Source organism: Alligator mississippiensis, chromosome 8, assembly GCF_030867095.1.
Source record: "Alligator mississippiensis isolate rAllMis1 chromosome 8, rAllMis1, whole genome shotgun sequence".
Lineage (NCBI taxonomy): Eukaryota > Metazoa > Chordata > Crocodylia > Alligatoridae > Alligator > Alligator mississippiensis.
This window is the reverse complement of record NC_081831.1, coordinates 21586787-21603263: the sequence shown is the minus strand read 5'-3', so window position 1 is coordinate 21603263 and position 16477 is coordinate 21586787. Positions and strand designations below refer to the sequence as shown.

Sequence of the window (16477 nt, the reverse complement as noted above, 5' to 3'; positions counted from 1 at the left end):
GCACTCCCATACACGCAACGCAAAGAAAAGACAAAATGAAGCAGTGAATGAGTTATACAGACCTGAAGCTTGCGGAGCTGTTTGATTGCTTCATCTCGAGCTTTGTTTGCAGCTTCAATCTGACCCTCAAGGTCTTTCAGATCCATCTCCATTTTCTTTTTGGAAGCTACAGCAAGAGCCCGCTGTTTGCGCTCATCCTCCAATTCAGCCTCAAGTTCCCGCACCTGAGAAATCACATTTTGAGAAGCTGTTACAGAAATGAATACACTGGAAAGGCACAAGAACTCAGAAGGAATCCAAGAGACTAGGAATGAAAAAAGCTTTGATGGAGAAGTAGAGGCATAAGTAGGACAGACCTGTTTAACCAGCATCCTCTTCTTCTCTTCATTCTGCTCATCTCTGGCTTGGAGGTCTCTCTCAAACTGGGCCTTCATAGCCTGCATGTTCACTTCTAGACGAAGTTTAGCATCTTCTGTGGCCTGAAGCTCATCTTCAAGTTCTTCTAGCTGTGTCCTCATTTCTTCCACCTGCTGCTCCAAGGTTCGTTTTGATTTTTCCAGCTCATGGACCTAAACCACAAGTATGAAACAGAAGCTATCGTTACAGATGGCAAAGTAGGAGATTAAGAGAAGAGTAAAATATCGGGCCCTTTGTTACTCTGCAACTATCTTACATTACAAATCAGAATGATTAAGACTGCAGACACATAAATAGAGATTCCAAAAGGTTGAAGCATAAGCCTTGGAGCACACTACACTGTGACAGCTGCATACAGAGGGAAAATGTTTGTTCAAAAGTGCAAGAATCAAACAGGCTATGCTATGAAAGATGACAAACATTTGAAACATGGCAAATTTGGTCCTGAATAGTCCCGTTAATTTTGCCATAGTTAGGACAGGGCTTTTAGGGATTGGCACCACAGGTTGGCAGTTTTGAAATATAAGACCTTGACTTATCATAGACATTCCCGGACAATGACACCTTACTTCTAGAACTGTATTAACCCAAATCAGAAGTATGCAGAAATATAATTATAGCAGTCTAAAACATAGTAAGAATCAAAACCTGATGAAGGAAGCAGAGTTGGTAAGATGCCAAATTTTAAGAAAGCATAAGGACAGAAATCAATCGCAATCACAATCTGCACGCCTACTCAGTACGGCTATGGACAGGCAGTCAATTCCAGCACTGCAAATTTCCAGGACATTTGCAGCGCTGGCATATATGGCAAGGGGACTACATGGGTGTTCTAGCCCCCTAGTCGGAGAGCAAAGTTCTTATCCCTGAACCCCACGGCAGACAAGCTAGGACAGGTTCAGCTACAGGGAAATGCCCTCCCACACTGCAGAAAGGGTCACCCAAGCTGTGCAAAGGGGTGGGAAGCAGATATGATAAAGCTTGAAACCTTTCTAGAGTTTTGGGACGGTTGCAGCTGTGAGAAAGTACTCCCACCAGCCCACTCAGTGGGACTGTGCAGGGGGTGAGGGAAACATGCCCCACAAGATTTAACCCCTTCAGGGACACTCAGGATAGATCCAACTGTGGGGAAATGCCTTCCCTACCCTACCCTTGCACAGACCTAGGAGGCAATATCTTCACAGTGCTCCCTTACAGCTTGCTCCTAGATGGGAAATCAGGTAACCAGTGCTCTCCTTTGGAGAGGGAGAGCAGAGGACGGTGGAATACTAGTAGTTATTAAAATAAGTGTACAGCTGTTCAAGCTGGCGTAGGAGAAAAAAAATCTTCCTGGTTGAAAGCACTCATTTTCTCATGGAAGAGCCAGTTCTCTTCCGTGAAGACCCCTTCAATGGCTGCATGCTCTTTTGTGCTGGCTGAATGACTTCTATCCAGGCACAAATGTAACACCTTTCCATAAGCTATGCTTGCATCTGTGTAGAGATGCTTCTTACTAGTAAATAAATTAATTTCCAGCATTTTTATAGTTAAATTATTCAGGTGCTTTTGTCTTACCTTCTACAAATCAAGGATTCAAACTTGGAAGTTTTCCTAGCTGGCAAGTTGTTTGTAAATTTGTCAAATAATTTCTGTCTAAACAAACGAGCCACACTGCATTTTCCCATCATGCAATGCAGCACAGTACAGTACACAGCATAGAAAAATGCTTACATTTTTGCCCACATCATCTTTGGAGCTCATTAAGTCCTCCATGTCTGCACGCAACTGTTTATTCTGCCTCTCAAACTCTTCCTTAGCCTCCAACGCTTCTTCCAAAGCTCGAGCCAGAGAAAGTGCCTTAGTCTCCTTCTCTCTAGCTTCTGCTTCTGCACGGTCTCGCTCTTCTGCATATCGGGCAGAAATGTTCTTCTCTTCTGCCAGCATCTGGATATTCAATTGCCAAACAAAGCAAAAATCTGTGAGAAAATCTGTTAAAAGGATAATAAATTGCTAACACTTAAATGAAGAAAATCCACTCCATGAGGATCCTCACATAAAAGAGTTAAGGTAAAACTTCAGTTTGGCTATAAACTCATGAAGAGGTGACAACTCTTAAACACAGCTTGTCATATGATAATGGAAGGCACCATCATGGGCTCTTTGCCCACTGAAGCAAATAAAAAAAAAGTTGTCAGTTGTAAATAGGTTGGCCTACACTAAACAGGGTACAGTACATTTACAAATGCATTAAATTTAAAACACTATCTAATCAGATTATTTAAAAAAAATTTTGGAGCAATTAATATAATGACTGAGGATTTACATGCTGCCACTAATTAGAGTAGAAGAAAGATCTGAAACATTTTCAGGGTAGGTCAGCATAAATGTAAACACACACAACCAACAACAACAACATGGAACTACCTACCTGATCAAACTTCTTCTGTTTTTTCTCCAAGTTGGAAACAATCTGGCGCTGGTGATCTAGGTCAACCATCAAGTCATCCAGCTCCTGCTGCAGACGATTCTTCGTTTTTTCCAGTTTGTCATAAGCTATTGCTTTCTCCTCAAGACGCTGGCTCAGAGCTTCCATATCTTTCAAGAGTTTCTTTTTGTTTTCTTCCAAACCTTCAATAGTTCCCAAATCATCATCTACCTTCTTCTTGGCATCGGCCAACTGAAGTTTTATAATAAGAAGTTTTGTTGTAAACTCTTACGGGCCACAAAATATCAAACAGGAAACAAATACAAGTATAGCTACATCACGCAAATAACGTTGAGGACCTCATCAGGCAAAAAGGCAGTTCTAATATTAGTTAAGTAAAGTGTAAACAAACTACCCATAACATAAAACCCTATAGAACGTGACAATTCATAACACCTTTCATATTCATGGTTACTGAGGTCTCACTGCTGTTTTAACACTTCAGTGGAAAAAGAGCAGAGACAGTTATTTGACAGCTAAGTAAGACTTCCTTCATCTGTAACAAATATAGCTCGGCACAAAAGCTTTGACCCATTTATCACAGAATTAGAGTGCCACACTACTGGCCTACCATTTTCAGTACTTTACCTGTGACTGCAGAACTACAACCTGTTTTTCCAAGTTCTTCCTAGCCTCTTCCTCTTCCTCTTGCTGCTCCTGTAGGTTGTTCTTCTCTTCTTCCAGCTGCCTAATCCGACTGCTCAGGTTCAGTTTCTGGCGGGTCTCCTCCTGAAGAAGCTCCTGTTCCATTAAAGTAAAGACTATTGGCAAAAGTGAAATTTGAGCATTTACTTTAGCTTTGCACTGTTGCCTGCCAGAATTTTATTTAACAATCCTTTTGCTTCCCCAAGAGTGGGGTAGAAAGGAAACCAGAAAGATAATGCTGCTACAAAATACTCGCACTACCACTAAAAAGGTATGCAAACACATATGGCTGTATGCATGTACAAGCAACAGCCCAAGAAGTTCATTAAAAGCTAATATGCCCATGAAGTCTCAAAGAGATGCAGTTTAATGGGAGAAACTGGCAGATGCAGCTAAGCCACTAAGCCAATAGTGAAAGTTGTAAGACAGAGGAAGAAAAATCCAGTTTCAGGCTTGAGGTGTGTCATTGCACTCCAATGCTAGCAAATGTTGCTGACCACTGGTCTAACAAATGTTGAAGTGCAGTGGCTCACCTGAATGGCATAGTGACTATTTAATTAAGCCAAGGTTTTGTGGCCCACAAATGGAACGGTTACTGATGAGCAAAGAAGGAGAGGAGTGAGAGATCAGCAGCATAATTCACTCAAAAACCTAAGCAAGTGGGGGTTTCCATTGGAAAAAGTTTAAAATTTTGAACAGAGGGGTATTTTTAGTCCCATAATTTAACTTTTATATTGATAAATTCAATATTATATATTCATGCAACAATTGCATATGCACCTGTGTATCTTGAAGCTGAGACTCCAGACTGGCAGCATCTTTGGCAAACTTAATGCCTTTCTTCTCTGCTTCTTCCAGAAAACTTGAGACGTTGTCCAACTCATTCTACAAACAAAGAAATCTAAAGGTTACCTTTACAAGGTAAATTTGAATGTTAATACTGAATTTAAACAGTCCCATTCTAAAGCACCTATACTAATACACCAATTAGTTATCTTTATACATGCTTGAAATATTGATATTGGCAATTTAAATGCTATTTTAAGTAAACAGAGGACCAACCTTATTGGCTCCATCCCTCTCCATGCATTACCAAGGTGACAGGTGGATCCAGAAGCTGCAGTCTTTCTTGTCAGATATGATCACTACCAGCGGTCTACACTTACTACTTCTAACCTGGGCTATTGTAATGTTTTCTATTTGGGCTACTTCAGATGACTGCTTAAATTAATAACATGAAGGGGAAAATTCACTTGAGATAGTTTAGATTATTTTAAGCATAAATAACCTTATAATTGCTATGAAATACTTTGGAGTGCTAGTTTTTGTTCAAAAAGCCATAATGGTGTTAACCTTCTCTTTCAAATGACTCTTCTTTGCCATACTTGATATTTGTAATGAGCCAGAACAGAAAGTCTAGCAGCCAGCTGCACACTCTTAATCTCTAAAAGCTGGTTTGTCATCTTTTGGACACCAAATAGGTGTGTAAGTTCAAAACTAACTTAGTATTTATTTTACTTCAAAGAGAAGTTGAATCCCTTTAAAATTTTGAAGCTAAATTATTTATAAAGCTTCCTTAGTTGGTTCAGTTTTTGCATACTTTTCTTTGTAACCTGTAAACAAGGGTCACACTTTTATATTTTCCTTTTTAGAGAAATGGGTTGAAATTTAGGAGGAATACCCTAACTACATGAAATAAAATGAATAAAGAACCTTGCAAATATACAAATTTTACAATATATTAACAGTGTTAATACACAAGTCTGACCAAAAAGGAATCATTGTCTGAGTTCATGCACCATCCAGATATAATTCTATATTTATCTTGAGATTTTTTTAAATGAGTACCATAAGCAGTTATATTATATAGGATTGAGAATGTAGAAGATACAGGGTTAAGTCATCTGGGGAACTAGTGACTGGTCACCCTCACCTTAATACTCAGGAAGTTACTGGAGCATATTATAAGAAAGTCCATTTGCAAACATTCAGCAAAGGAAAGGTTGATCATGAGCAGCCAGTGTTGAGTTACTAAGAACAAATCATGCCAAACAAGCTTGACCTCCTCCTTCAAAGTTATCTACCTGGGTGGATAAAAGAAATGCTGTGGCTATAGTGTATCTGGACTTTGTCATTTCCTACGTGATCTTCTCATTAAAAAAAGAGAATGGAGAAATACGGGCTGGACAAAACTACTACAAAGCTGAACCAACAACTGGCTCAATAGCTACAAGCAAAGGATAATTATAAATGGATCCATGTCAGGATGGCAGATGGTTTCAAGTGCAGTCCCACAGGGGTCTGTCCTGGGCCCACTGCTGGTCATTTATTAAATGATTTGGAGGCTGGAAGAGTTTTCTAAGCAAATTCACAGATGACAAAAAAACAAAACAAAACTGGGAATGACAAACACACTGAAGGACAGGAGCAGAATTCATAAGAATCCTGACAGATCGGAAAGCCTGGCTGGAGCCAGCAGGATGAAATTCACTGCTGACAAACGTTATTATTATTCCCAGGGCATAGCACCTTACAATAATAATAATAAAAAAAGACCAAATACAGTAAAAGCCCTGTTATCTGGCATTTTACTAACTGGAACACTTAACTGGAATTTCCAGCTGGCCAGCCAGGTGTCACTGTACAAAATGGGTGACACCTGGTTGGACGAGAGCACCAGGGAGAAGGATCTGGGAGCCTTGGTAGATCACAGACTCAAAACGAGTCTGCAGTTTGATGCAACTATACAAAGGGCAAGTGAGGTTTTGGGATGCATCAATAGAAGATTTTATGAAAAACTTTTTCATTGTCAGCACAACAATGCAGCAGAATCAACTGCCTAGGCAAGTTGTAGAGTCTGTATCACTGGAAGAGGAGGTTGGACAAGCACTGGTCAGGGATGACTTATGTTCTACTATGGGTAATTTCCCATGCTTCAGGGGCTTTGCTTGTTGCCTTGTGGGGCTGGGAAGGTATTTTTCCCCTCATGCTGCTGTGCATGTCAATGCTTTCCCCAACATCCCCACCTTCCTGAGAAACATCGGTTTGGCTGTGGCCAAGGCTGTGGATTCTGACTGGAGTGTGCCAAAGCTTCTGACTTAAACCCAGAGCTTTCTTGCTAAATGGTCTTTACCCCCTGCTCAGGGCCAGACAGATCACCATATTTGGGGCCACGAAGGAATTTTGTGGCCCCAAATCCACACCCCCCATAGTCAGATTGGTAAGGGCTTTTTGCCTTCCTCTCTAGCAGAGGTGTGGTTCTCTTCCTTAGATCTCTTGAGTGTATTTTAACAGCCTTGCAGCAGCAGAACATTGGCCACTTGCAGTTTCCCTGCTTTACTTGTGGCAGGTTAGAGTGTTTTGTCTTGTGGTCATGTAAGGGTTACCCGTGTAGTTTTACTAACAGGTTGGATAGTGGATTTGTATAGAATAGTTTGGAAAGGGATGATCCTGCCTCTAGTGGCAGGTGTTGGACTAGATGTCCTCTGGAGGTCCCTTCCAGCCCTACTTTTCTATTATTCAAAGCCACTAAGTGTTTTGAAAAATCTACCACCAAGTAGTAATCACAGTTAAAACAAGCTGGAGAAAAGTTTAGGTCCATTTGAATCTTACCTGCAGTTTGTTAGCCTTCTCTGCTAGCTCTGACCTCAGCCTCTCCCCTTCTGTGACCTTGGCAGTTAGCTCCTGTACCTGAGCATCAAGCTTCTTCCTCTTATGTTCAGATTCTGATTTGACCTGCTGCAATACTTTCACTTCACATGCTAGCTCCTTGTTGTCAGACTCTAGCCCTTGTTTGTTCTTTTCAAGATTTGCTTTGAACTAGGAAAAGGCACAAAATAAAAGCACATCATTAGATTACAAAACTTCATGTTTGTCTCTGGCCCTCCGCTCCAAGATATCATCACTACAAATAAGGTGTTCTAGTCCAACATCTCTCTTCCCTTCTCTCTCTCTCTCGCTCTTCAGCCTGTCTCTCACCTACTGACTCAATTTACATCTTCACTGACTGCCCGTCTTGCAAGCATACCAGCCCAGCCTCTGGAGTCTTTACTATTCATTCCATCCAGGAAGATCACACACCACCAGCAGAGGCTTCCTCAGCCTGAGAAACTGTTTTTAAACCTGAAACCTTGCTAAGAAAATTTTTCTAATTATTTAAGTTGGTCTAATAAAAGATATTAGATTCACCCAAAGAACCTTGTCTGCCTAGTCTAACATCACATTTTTCAAGAATGAAGATGTGATTTTACCAGATACTTCTGTTAAAATGTGCAAGGCACTTTCTACACCTTGATACTTGTATGCATTTGCACTTTCTAAAATTCTTTGGATTAATGAGACCGGCTGGGTCTACATGAGATGCTTACTGTATAGTAGCTCATAACTACTGTGCAGCACCATCATTGGGCATGAACCATTGCATGACACTACTGTGCAGTCATTTAGTACTTGGTTATAAAAGTACTAAATGACTGCACAGTAACAACTGCACAGTGGGCATCATGTAGATGTGCCCAGGAAGAGGCAATATTAGTGCAACTTAAGTAATAGACTACACAACTAGAAAGTTTATGTAATAGTATATCCATTTTACCCAAATACTAATGTCTGTACAGGATACAGTTCTAGACTGAAATAAACACAGAGCAATTGCTGGCAATGAATCTCGGCTTTATAAACTGGGCAGAACTGAGGAGATCATTTGTGGAATAAGTGTTTTTGGGCAGCACAGTAAGATGGAAGGACTATGTCCACTACCAGGGATCACCATGATTCATCTCAGAAATAAAAGGAAAAACATCTAGTAAAATTGCTTTGATTTTACTCAGGATAGCAGTCTCAAGACGACAAATGAAGCACTTCTCACCACTAATCTGAAGTTTCATGATAAAAAACCCCCACACACCCAAAAACCCCACAAAATGAGGAGTTTGAAAGCAATATGGGATATCAGCCATACCCAAGGGCAACACCTTTAGTCAAGGTCCCTAACACTGATGTAGCATGAAAAGCTGTTTTCCCATTCTTTACACTTGCTTAACAAGAAGCTTTAATGTTTGTGCACATATTCTACACTATATCATTTAAATTGATCAGATGGATACATTATTTCCATGAGTCTTAACATAAAGAGTTCTCATTAACTATTTTGCCTAAGCAAAAAACAGTGCAAAATTGTCCATATTTAATATAGAAGATGCCACAGAAATGCCAACAATATAGAAAATGTTCACAATTTTCAAAGGTATACACGAGTGATTACAACTGCAGTTTAACAGACTTAAGGTTACTATGCCTGGCAGTGTTTAGAAAAAAAATATTTTGGAAAAACATATTGGAGCAGTCAGTATTCCTTAGTGCCCATACACTGCTATTCAAATGTTACCAGCCTCATCTGGGCTGTTAAGGTAACAGCTATCACAAAAGTCATAATACCACTGTACAGCTTGATAATTTCTACAAATGATATGTAGGAGTAGAACAGTGAAAATGGAAGTCTTAATTCATACGCACCAGAGCTGTATGGGAAAACTTCTACAGTACCTAAATTTAGGCAGTAGTAACTATTTTTCATGAACCAGTAAATTATAACTATGTGGTTTGAAACATTATGCAATTCCCAAATTCTGCAAACTACTTTTTTTTATAATATGAGCTTGTAGAATTATCCGATTGATTTGTAAAATACCTGGTACAATGCTTCCAGAATTATCTCCATATTGGTCAAAGATTTTTCATAGATATACTAAGAAGGTCCTATAGTAACTGCATTTGGTTGGTCAAAATAAGATATTAAAGTCATAGTAGTGGCTTCCTGGTCAGTTTGTTGTAGATATGAACAACCAGGAAGTCTCAGTTTCTCACCATGTGCAAACATGAGAAGAGAGGCAGGACTGATAGTGTTACTTTGCAGAACAGAAAAAAAAGTTACAAAGCAAGACAGCTTCAATTACCACCTTAAGTAATTTGCACTTCCCACTCACCCTTTTGGCCTGTTCAAGTTGTTCAGAGAGCTCCTCCAGGGCAGTAGCATGTCTTTGCCTTATTTCCTGGATTTGAGCTTCATGATTCTTCGTTTCTTCTTCAATAGCTTTCTTCAGTTCAGCCACTTCCTGCTCACGTTTTGTCCTGAAGGAGCCATAACAGGTTATTTAAGCTCAATTTTCATACTGTATGGTACTTTTAATATTTTAAGTAATGTTTGCACTTCCGTTAGACGAAAGATAAATATTTAAGTGTTGTTTTCACAATAGCATAATGCAATACTGTTTAAGGAAAAAGGAGTAGGATAGAGAATGGTCTTGCAGTTGATGCCTGGGAGATGGGACACACATTCCTATTTCTCTCAGATTTATTACAGAAGTTTGGATAGGTTACTGTGCCCACACCAGTCTCCCATCTGTAAACTCGTATCTTTTTTTTTTCCCCAAAGACACCAATACTTAATTAATTTTGATAAATTATATGGAAACTGAGAGGAAATGAGCTAAATCTCTTTAATAAAAAACTCATTTCACATTAGGGTTTGCACTTACAGAGCAACTGTTTTTCCTCTTTAAATTAAATATGAACTCGTATGGTGTCTGCTTAAATGCACTGGTCACCTCACCTTAATTCCTGCTGTGCTGCAGTGGTATCCAGTGTATCTTCCAGTTCAGTCTTCAGTGCCTCCAGCTCCTCACTTAAGTCTCTCTTCTGTTTTTCAGCTTTGTTACGTGATGCCTTCTCAGATTCAAGGTCTTCTTGAAGTTCTGCAATCTGAGCTTGCAACTCTCGTATTAGCTTTAGCGCATTATTCTTCTGAACTGCTTCATCATCACCTCTGTTAAACAGGGATATAAAGTCACAAATAAGTAAATTTAAAAGGTTTATAGAACATACATTTTATAGTTTTATGGACTGTTCTTATAATATTCTAGCATCTTTCTGTACCTAATCTAAAGAAGGATCAGTTATTATGAAACAATGGATTTATTTTTAATAGAATGAGTAAATAGAACAAGAAACAGGTGTCACTTAAAAATTCAAAAGTCAAAATTCACCATTTAAACAAACATACGTTTACTGTCTTTTTGAGACATACTGCATCCCATTTATTCCAGACACACAGAGTTGCAAGGCTGTAGGCAAGACTGGACCTGATAGATATAGATATGAGTAAGCAACACAGGATGCTTGCAGACATTAAAAAACAAACAAAACCCCTTACACACCTTACCAGAAGCACATTACTCTGGCCCAGCTCTGTAGCATCTGTATAGATCGGGCACTTCAGCAGGGCTTTTTGGCACTTCTTTTTAACGCCAAGTCAAAGCAAAAAAGCCCCATTAAAGTGCCCAACCTATATGGACGTTGGGTAAACAAGGTCCAAGTAACATGCTGCCTCTTCTGGGCATGCACTGGGCTTGGCATGGAAATGCACAGTTTAAAGTAAAGCGCTGGGTTTTTTTTCTTTTTAACGTCTGCAAGCAGCCATTGTGAGATCAAATTACAGATTTTTGTAAGAAAGCTCAAGAGAGCAACAAAATAATGGCCTCAGTTTTTAAATGCAAGGCAGTATGCAGAAACAAAAAACTGATTTTAAACACCTCAAAGCTACAAAGCTGTATTTTCTAACTTCAATATCTTAGCAACTGAAGAGGGAGTGGTGAGGAGAGGAGATGAGCAAAGTATAAAAAATGAAAGAGCTTTAAACAAAACAAACTTTTGCCAAAAAGTACACTGATAGTCTCACAAGTTTTAAAATACAAATATTTTACCATTTGAAACAAAAATGTTGAAGCCACAAGTTTTCACCAAGCAAAGATTAATAAACTACCCTCTTTTCCCCAGTCCAGTTTCTTTCTATACTGTTCTTTAAGTGGTTGGTGTAAAAACAAAAAATGCAAAATTCTTGAGCCTGTGCAAAAATTGACAACCCTGCTGAGAATGGGAAATAATTCAGTATCAAAGGAGCAAAAGCAATCAAAACTGAACAAAATGAAATACTTGCTAGTAGAAAGGCTTTCCATGCAGAGTGGTATCAACCTTGTGAAACCTCTTCTTTTAAGCAGTTTTATAATTAAACTCTACATACTTAAAGACCTCACCGCGAGGAACCTGGCCATTTTCATGACCAGCAGCCTTTCCTGACTTGTCCCACAATGGGCAAGGCATTTTAAAATGCCAGATCATGGGGGAGCAACAGGGAGCTGGGTTGCATAGTTTCTAGCATCCCAGGATGTTTAAAAACTGCCCATTTTTCTTGAACCTCATTGGCTGGGGACAACAATCAGCAAACTGTCAACACTGACATACAACAGCCTTGGGTCCCAGCCCAATCATCTGGCATGGAAAGAAGCGCAATGTTTGGGATGGGACATAGCATTCCTCCAATCCCAACCATAGCATTACTTTAACATCTGCCAGCATCCTACAAAGCAAAAAAAAACAGCTGTTACCAAATTTTCTTGCACAGAATGAGCATTCCAATTTCAAAGCAGCTATTGGGGGGGGGGGGTGTTGGAAAAAAGGCATGCTTTATGTAAGGAAAGTATAAAGCAGCAATTGATATTATACCAACTTCTACTCACAACTGGAAACAGTAAAATCCTTGCAAACATGCAGTTTTTATCTATAAATAAAACCCAACCAAATTAATCTAACCACAACCCCACCAGGCTCTGACCTGGCAAGAGCAGCCTGCAGTTCTTCTTCTTTCTTGGCTAGTTGGATTTTTAGCTCTTCAATCTGGGCTTGCAGCTCAGCTATTTGGTCCTGTAGATCTGTGGTTTCTCCATCAAGCTTTCTTTTAGCTTTTTCCAGTTCTTGACGGGTTTTCTCTTCCTTTTTCAAACGCTCTTTTGAAGAACAAGACATTAGATCAAAGTTTTTCAGCATGTTGCTTATAAAGATGGCAAAAATCCTGTAGCTAGCACTTACATTTGTAGGAATAACTGAATGACAAATCAGTAATTTTTTTTATAGCAGTAGAGGATTATTGTAATCTTCTTTTCTTGAAAGTTTGCTTTGCATGACTAAGTTAGATAGCACATGGGTCTCTCCCTCCCTCCTGCAAGTCAGATTGATCTTTGAAAGGCATCAGGATACTCTATCCAAACTAGGAAGTAGAGATGAGTTATTTTTGATTGGAAGGAATCAGTTAGTCTAATCTACCCACCAACTATGGAAGAATATAACCTTTTGAGACCACACCCAAATTCCTCTTTGTTTGAAGGATGTTTTATTTCAATCCATGCAGAGAAAGCAAGTTTTTAAGTAAACAGGATTAAAATGTGCCCTTGCAAAGGTCTACTGAAGCCAAACAGTTGAACCTAGATTGTAGTATTCCATGTGATACCCAGGGACAAAAGGAATATACATCAGTATCCTAGCAGTCAGTCACAGAAGAGGCTACAGAGAAGCTTTTCTTCCCTTTGTTCACCTCTTTCCCCCTAATGGAAGTACTACTCCCAAGACTGTACAGGCAAATGCTTCATCACCCAAAGCCTGTAAGGCGGCGGCAATCAAAATGCATCCAAGATTCAGAAGTCAAGGTCACTAAGTGACTGAGTCAAAAGATGGCTTGTGTAGCTTTTGAAAAACTAGGCCAGGACTCCAAAGGTTTACTGGAGAATGTTACTATTTTAAGATACCCAAGGTAAAGCTTTCACAAGTCCCCATGTCATTTAGGGATCCAAATCAATAAAGACTTGGAATGTTTGCAATGAGCAAGGCAGAATCATGTTGAGACCCCTGCCTTATGTGCAACTGGCTCCCAATCTAAAAGAAATGTAGCTATGTTAAAGGTTGAGAAGCAGAGTTGGTTGCCATGCCTCCAATACCACACTAACATGGCAATATTTTTTCCAGTGTGGGAGCCAACACAGAGCATCTCACAACACTACCACCTTGCACAATAGAGGTAGACCCTTAATGACTTCAGCAGTTTGAAATCTGACTGCTGGAAACTATTCCTTCGTAAAAATGTGATAATATCATGCTGACTCAAACCAATGATCTAACCCAGTATCCTGGTCTCCAAGAGCATCAGTAGGCCTGTGTGAAGTATTTGCCTCGGATTTGGATTTGGCTGATTCAGAGGGACAGTGATTCGATTTGAATTGCTGTCCCGATTCGATTTGGCTGATTCAGATCTGGAGATTCAGTGCCGATTTGGAGATTTGGCCGTAGACTAAACAGGCATCAGTCTTAGACCATGCTGGACACAGCTGCCTCCAGCTGCTAAGTCTGTTGTGGTGGGCAGAGTGGGGAGGGAAGGGGTGGAGGGGGGGCAGCAGGCAGATCAATGTCCCCACAGCAAGTGAAGGATTGGGGTTGGGACAAGCTGCCCAGCTGGGGCGGGGGAGCGTGGGACTCAGAGAGGGGGGCTCCTGCCACTGCGTGCCACCATTCCGGGAGTTGCTCTTCCAGCGGGTCTCGCTGCCAGTCCAGAAGGGCATGGGAGTGGGCATTTGCCCCCAGATCTGCGGGGGGCAGGCTGGGTTGGGCTGTGCTCTGGGAGGCTAGCCCCAGCTGTCTGCCATTGGGCTGTGCTCTGTGGGGCGGGTGGAGCAAGGGCTGCGCTCTGGACAGTTGGTGGAGCGCTGCCCTGGTTCCACCTGCCCTGCAGAACCTAGTGGAGCTGCAGCCACCCTAAAATTCCCCATAGCCCCTGCTGCCAGCCCCACCCCGAGTGCACTCACCCACCCCCAAGCCCTGCTGCTGCTCACCCAGCCGGGGTGAAGTCGCAGTTTATCTGGGAGGCTGGAGCGGCTTCCGCCACTGCATGCCGCCTGTCTGAGGCAGTGCAGCAGTACAGTCCCGCTACTCCCCACCCTGGCTGGCCAAGCAGCATAGCCCTCACTCCCAGCACCGTCTGCCTGGAGCGAGCTGTGCCTACATCGTGCCCCACCTCCCCAGCTGGGCAAGCGGCAGCAAGGCATAGCCCCCCTGCTCCCAGCGCCTTGCACTGCTAGTCCATAGCGCAGCCCAGCCTGTGCAGGTCCAGTGGCACATGCCCACTCTCCTGCCCTTTCGGACTGGCAGCAAGAGCCGCTTGAAGAGCAGTTCCCAGACCGGGGCGCACAGCAGCCAGACCCCTCCCCCCCCCAGCTGGGCAGCTTGTCCCAGCCCCAATCCTTCCCTTGCTGTCGAGGTGTTGATCTGCCCCCCCCCCCCTTTCCTTCCCCCTCCGCCCACCACAACAGCTGGAGGCAGCTGTGTCCAGTGTGGTTGAGTACTGTTGCCTGTTTAGTCTACGGCAGAATCTCCAAATAGGTGCCAAATCAATTTGGAGGCTCCTGAATCGATCTGGACCTTTTAACGGATCTCCCGATTCAATTCGTAGATGTGGCCACCAAAATCAGGCTGAATCCCCTCCGAATTGAATCGGCTACTGAAGCTTTGCACAGCCCTAGTCAGGAGTGGATGCTTTTGGAAGAGCACTAGACTAGATACAACTAGAATGATCTATTCCCTATTCACTACCCACCCTGGCATCCACCATCATTGGTTTAAAGAGGCCAGAGGAAACACCTCTGATCATTCTGTTCAACAGCTATTAATAGATCTATCATCCATTAATTAATCTAATCCCTTTTTGAACCTGGCTGTATTATTGGTCTCTATAACAACCCCTAGCAACTCAGTTTTTAAAATGCCTTTGGGGAGAGACCTTGTCAAAAGCTTTTTTGAAAATCCCCAAAATTTAGATTAACTGGATCTTCCTTGTCCATGTGCTCATTAAGACCCATAGATAACTCCAGTAAATTGGTGAAGTAGCATTTCCCTTTACAAACACCATGCTCTCTCTTCCCCAGCAGGTCATATTTGTCTATGGCCCCCTCTATGCATTACATTTGTGCTGCACTGAATGTGTTAATTGCAGCATAAGATGGGAGGCTGGGAGCAAGGGGCTGAAGGGGAGTGGGAAGAGGAAGGGGGGCTTCCTGATCTAATTCCTGCATGCCCAAGCAAACTCTTATACTACTCCCTAGTTGTTTGTCCAAGTTTCCACTTCTTGTAAGCTTCCATTTTGTGTTTTAGCTCACTGAAGAGTTCATTGCTAAGCCAAGCAGCTCTTCTGCCATACTTGCTAGTCTTTCTGCACGCTGGGAACATTCACTGGTACAGGCTCCGGACCGACTGACTAAGCAGCAGCGCTGCAGAAAAGGACCTAGGGGTTACAGTGGACCATAAGCTGAATAGGAGCCAACAGCGTGCCCTTGTCATGAAGAAGGTTAACAGCATACTGGGCTGCATCAGTAGAAGTGCTGTCAGCACATCAAGGGATGCGATTCTTCCCCTCTGTTCAACACTGGTTAGCCAACATCTGGAGTACCATGTCTAATTTTGGGTCCCTCACTATAGAAAAGAGGTAGACAAATTGGAGAGTCCAGCAGAGGCCAATGAAAATGGTTTGGGGGCTGGAGCACATGACTTATGAGGAGAGGCTGAGGGAACTGGGCTTATTTAGTCTGGAGAAAAGAAGACAGATGGGATTTAATAGCAGCCTTCAACTACCTGGAGGGTGGTTTCAAGGAGGATGGAGCTAGACTATTCTCAGCAGTGGCAGATGACAGAACAAGGAACAATGGTCTCAAGTTGCAGCAAGGGAAGTTTAGGTTAGATATTAGGAAAAAATTATCTCACTAGGAGGGTAGTAAAAGACTGGAACAGGTTACCCAGAGAGGCTGTGGAAGTGTCCATCCATGGACAAAGCTTTGGCTGGGATGATCTAGTTGGGGATGGTCCTGCTTTGAGCAGGGGGTTGGACTAGATGACCTCCTGAGGTCCTTTCAACTCTAATTTTCTCTGATTCTGTTTCTACTTAGAAGCAGTTCTTCTCAAGCCTCAGGTGTCCTAACATACCACATTTAAGGAGAGGCTTAGGGGTCCTCAAGTTGTTTCCTTGCTGCTAAATTCTTTAGAATTCAGACTGAAACTGGGGAGCAAAGAGGACTTGTTTGT

General features: G+C 41.9%; 1 protein-coding gene across 7 annotated transcripts in view; it reads right to left on the bottom strand.

Moving 5' to 3' along the window:
* Positions 1 to 16477, bottom strand: part of MYH10 (myosin heavy chain 10) — a 144219-nt gene that overhangs the window by 17603 nt on the left and 110139 nt on the right. For all 7 annotated transcript variants that reach the window (XM_014596011.3, XM_019485706.2, XM_019485708.2 and 4 more), the window contains 10 exons: positions 12195 to 12366; positions 10137 to 10349; positions 9511 to 9655; positions 7139 to 7345; positions 4307 to 4411; positions 3470 to 3622; positions 2825 to 3073; positions 2128 to 2340; positions 357 to 569; positions 63 to 224 (listed from right to left, as the gene is read on the bottom strand). In XM_014596011.3, coding sequence (XP_014451497.1) covers positions 63 to 224; positions 357 to 569; positions 2128 to 2340; positions 2825 to 3073; positions 3470 to 3622; positions 4307 to 4411; positions 7139 to 7345; positions 9511 to 9655; positions 10137 to 10349; positions 12195 to 12366 — 1832 coding nt within the window. The remainder of the gene's footprint in view (positions 1 to 62; positions 225 to 356; positions 570 to 2127; positions 2341 to 2824; positions 3074 to 3469; positions 3623 to 4306; positions 4412 to 7138; positions 7346 to 9510; positions 9656 to 10136; positions 10350 to 12194; positions 12367 to 16477) is intronic.